Source organism: Takifugu rubripes, chromosome 22, assembly GCF_901000725.2.
Source record: "Takifugu rubripes chromosome 22, fTakRub1.2, whole genome shotgun sequence".
Lineage (NCBI taxonomy): Eukaryota > Metazoa > Chordata > Actinopteri > Tetraodontiformes > Tetraodontidae > Takifugu > Takifugu rubripes.
The window spans coordinates 7696855-7701489 of NC_042306.1; the positions used below are offsets into that span (position 1 = coordinate 7696855).

The 4635-nt window shown below is 45.0% G+C and overlaps 1 protein-coding gene across 2 annotated transcripts; it reads right to left on the bottom strand.

The window, feature by feature from the left end:
• Positions 1–972: 972 nt before the first annotated feature.
• On the bottom strand, positions 973–3459 carry LOC115248001 (uncharacterized). 2 transcript variants are annotated; one of them, XM_029831260.1, is made up of 4 exons: positions 3088–3459; positions 2883–2961; positions 2539–2783; positions 973–2063 (listed from the first exon to the last, which is right to left on the bottom strand). In XM_029831260.1, the coding sequence occupies exons 1-4, from the start codon at positions 3094–3096 to the stop codon at positions 1623–1625; spliced, it is 774 nt and encodes a 257-aa protein (XP_029687120.1). In that variant the 5' UTR covers positions 3097–3459; the 3' UTR covers positions 973–1622. The 2 variants fall into 2 exon arrangements, with proteins under 2 accessions (XP_029687120.1, XP_029687119.1); XM_029831259.1 differs by having other exon boundaries at positions 3061–3459.
• Positions 3460–4635: the final 1176 nt, after the last annotated feature.

Here is a 4635-nt window from a genome sequence, read left to right on the forward strand (position 1 = left end):
GCCTCGCAAACCACATCCACCAAAGTTCCAGAATCCTTACACTGCTGTCAAAACCGTGTTGAAAAATACAACTAAAAATGGACATCCAATAATAATTAGGCTCAACGCCAATCAAGAACTGCATATAAAGCATTTGAATAATGTACAAAAAAGATGCAGAAAAAAAGTTTAATGAGCTAAGGACACAATTCACCAAAGACACTCACGTGATGCAGGAGCAGCTGGGAAGATACAAAAAGCAGCTGCAAGTGGCTGAGAAGATGATCAAAGACAAGAACCTGCCGATTCTGAAGGAACAAATTAAAGTGAAAAAGCATGAGCAGACCATCACACACATGAAACAGCTGCTGGCTAAGAAAGACCTCGACACCCGAGATGATCTGCTAAAAGAAATAGAAAAGGAGAAGAAAGCGGCCCAGGAGGTGGAGGACAGGGCTGCGGTATAGTTATTTGTAATGTCATGCTCATGCTAATTTACTGAATTTTTAAATCTACAAATAAACCAGCATTCTGAGAGCAGAGTGTCAACACACTCAAAATATAAAGAAACTTGAATATACCATGACGTGGCCACAGTAGGCAGCTGCTCTCAATGGCTTAGCTCAACGTAAATATCAATAGTGCACCATGAGTCTTGTTTACTACCATTCAAGATATGAGAAGCAATGTGATATTTGTAGACAGACGAAGAGCAGCACAGACACAGCAGGTAGTGCGGATGAACATTAACAAGTATGTAACTAGTTTCTGTTATTGGTAAGCAGTAATACGTGTTGAATGATCAATACTAGCGTTTATTGCCCGATAAGTTATAGTGATTTTTTTTTTAATGTGATTACAGTATACCATAGGCTTTCCTTAGCTTACATGTTTTTAGGCGATATATAGAATAGATGCTGCTCACCATGATCTCTCTCCACTTTTTGGGGTGCTTAGTAGGCTCAAGTGTCGGCCTGTGGTCCACCGTTCCATCTGTATCGAAGGCTTTGAATCAGTGATCCGTAGCTTTACGCTTATCGTATCCTTGGCAAGATCATCGTTTTCACCCCATCCCATGAATAACAGCTCCTTGATAGCTCGAATGACTTAAATCTTTATTAAACACAGGTACAAAGAAATAACACTAAAATAACATTGACTAATGAGTAAAATATTTAAATAAAATTCATAAAACCAGACTCAAAACTGAACACCTCTGGAATTCCCAGCTGCAAAGGCATTCTCAAGTGACCCCTGTCTAGAAACCTCTCCCTTGTCTTTTAAATTTGAATTTATTTATGGATGTTTTGATATGGCTTGAGGCGGAACCCCCCTCTAGAAGATGGCAGGATATGCTGAGAGCTGGCCCTGGTTCCACTGGACTCCCTGTCTACATCGCTTTTGGTTCAGCATTGTCTTTTGTTTTTTAGACGTGGACATAAAATTTTCTTAGTCTTCAGAATTTTCTGATAATTTTTCCTGAATTATTTTCTTACGGTGTTTTATGGTAATTTACACCCTTATTTTTATCCCCTCAATTATTTTGTTGAAAATGTAAAAGTCTAAAAATATGTTAGCCATTGGGGCTGGAGGAGGGGGTTCTCCAGGTTGACAGGACGGCGATTTGTGATACTGAAACTGATCTAGCTGTTTCTGCGTGATCTTAAACTTGTTAAAGGTGTGTCAAAATCATCAAGTATGTTTCTATTATCGCCAGCTGATACTCGTCTTGGGCCAAATAATTTTTCTAGGAAGGAGTATGACTTCTCATGTTCCGTCATTCTAACTGTCTTTGTTTCCACCTCCATCTTTAGGTAACCTTTTGAAGAAGTAGAGCTTTGATTTTGGGGTGCCTTAACCCCTGCTGCAGGTATTGAGTCACCAGTCACAGAACTCTGGACCATCTGCTTCTCATTGGTATTTGCATTCATCTCTGCCAACAGCTGATCTTCAGTGAGGCACTTTGACTTCACTGCTTCTGGAGGGTTTCCCTTTTTATCCTCTTTTACACACATCTCTTTTTCAACCTCATGCTTCTGCTTTTCATTACTGTTTAGCTGTTTGTTCTCTGTCTTTCTTTGGTTCTGCATAAAAAAAAAATCAAGAACATTAATTACCATCTGTACATCCAGGTCTAAATACAACTCACTTGTTACACATTTACTTATTCAGACTACTTTCAGAGTCGCCCTGGACTGCAAAATCACTGTTTTAGCACCTTTAGTGCAAAGATCTAATCTCATCTTCCTTTACCACTTTATCCCTTTCGGGGTACACCATAAGTGAAGTCAGGTCCCCCCTTCCCTGGATGAGTCGGCAATTCACCGCAGGGCAGCTTTCTGAGCATTTGTGGGTACCTTGCTCAAGAGTACCTTGCCAGTGCTGTGGAGGTGTTCTAGCACCTACTACTACTACAGAACACCATCCATGTTTTGTCTACACTGGGACTCAAAGCGAGAAGCCTCCGTTCTCAGCCCAGTTCCCAACAGTCTGAGCTAATACATCTTATTTACCAAAGCTGAAATATATCAACATGAGGGAAGTGAAGTGATTTTTTACCTGTGTTGATGGAGATTCACCAGATTTGGCATCAGGAAGGGTCCTTTTTCTGGTGTATTTTGGCTTTTCTTGGGTCTTAGTGCCAGTTTTGATGGTGGACCAAGGTTTGGAAGAACTCAGGGTAATAATTTTGCCCTCATCTGTCTTTTTATAGGTGTCAGTGTCAGTTTTGAAAGTGGCCACAGGTTTCAAACAACTTTGAGTCCCCTTGTCGGTCTTTGCTTTTTCGACCTCCCTGCCGAAGTCTGTCCAACACAAATTATACAAAAAATTAATCTCCGTTTTGGTTTTTCAAACCACATGGTACATGTATGAAGTTGTCTTAAAAGAAAAGAACAATGTACCTTTCTCCTTTGTGTTATCCTGCTTTATTTTTCTTACTTCTTTCATTGCAGAATCAGCAGGGGTCTTTGTGTTTCTGACCTAGATTGCGGTCAAAGATTAGATAGAAAAATCCACACATCACTATTTAAACAAAGACACACTATGCTACACCAGAAGCAGATTTTTGTGCAGACTGACATTGAGCATGTGGGTGAGATCCTGCACCTTTTCCATGAGGACGGAAATTTCCTCAACTGCAGCTGCTGATTTTTTCTTCTCCGCAAGTAGTAATTTTCGATGTAAATTGTTGGCCAATTCAGCTTTTCGTTCTATCGTCTATTAAACACATAAAATAATATGTTCAGTTTCTGAAAACTTGCAAATAATTACCAAGTGAGCATACCCCAGCCCTCTCCTTCCCCTCCTGGGCCAATTTCTCTCTTTTTCTAATTCTCCTTGCAGCTTATCTCTGGTCTCCAGGTCTTTCTTGGCCAGCAGCTGTTGCATGCTGTTTACACCTCACCAGGGAGGCGTCCAGGGGGCATCCTGACTAGATGCCCAAGCCACCCCATCTGGCTCCTCTCAACGCGGAGGAGCAGCGACTCTCCTCCCGGATGGCAGAGCTTCTCACCCTATCTCTAAGGGAGAGCCCAGCCACCCTACGGAGGAAGCTCATTTCAGCCGCTTGTACCCGTGATCTTGTTCTTTCGGTCATTACCCAAAGCTCATGACCATAGGTGAGGGTAGGAACGAAGATCGACCGGTAAATCGAGAGCTTCGCCTTTCGGCTCAGCTCATCTCTTCACCACAACGGACCGGTGCAGAGTCCGCATTACTGTGGACGCCGCACCGATCCGCCTGTCGATCTCCCGCTCCATTCTTCCCTCACTCGTGAACAAGACCCCGAGGTACTTAAACTCGTCCACTTGGGGCAGGATCTCCTCCTTTACCCGGAGAAGGCACTCCACCTTTTGCCGGTCGAGAACCATGGCCTCGGATTTGGAGGTGCTGATTCTCATCCCAGCCGCTTCACATGCGGCGGCGAACCGATCCAGTGATAGTTGGAGGTCACGGGCCGATGAAGCCAACAGGACCACATCATCCGCAAAAAGCAGAGACGCGATCCTGAGGTCACCAAACCGGATCCCCTCAACACCATGACTGCACCTAGAAATTCTGTCCATAAAAATTATGAACAGAATCGGTGACAAAGGGCAGCCCTGGCGGAGGCCAACCCTCACCGGAAACGAGTTCGACTTACTGCCAGCAATTCGGACCAAACTCTGGCACCGGTCGTACAGGGAGCGGACAGCCCGTATCAGCGGGCCCGACACCCCATACTCTCGGAGGACCCCCCACAAGACCCCCCGAGGGACACGGTCGAATGCCTTCTCCAAGTCCACAAAACACATGTGGACTGGTTGGGCAAACTCCCATGCACCCTCAAAGACCCAGCGGAGGGTGTAGAGCTGGTCCACTGTTCCACGCCCAGGACGAAAACCACATTGCTCCTCCTGAATCCGAGGTTCGACTATCCGGCGGACCCTCCTCTCCAGTACCCCTGAATAGACCTTACCAGGGAGGCTGAGGAGTGTGATCCCCCTATAGTTGGAACACACCCTCCGGTCCCCCTTCTTAAAAAGAGGGACTACCACCCCGGTCTGCCAATCCAGCGGCACTGCCCCCGATGTCCACGCGATGTTGCAGAGTCGAGTCAACCACGACAGCCCTACAACATCCAGAGCCTTTAGGGACTCTGGGCGGATCTCATCC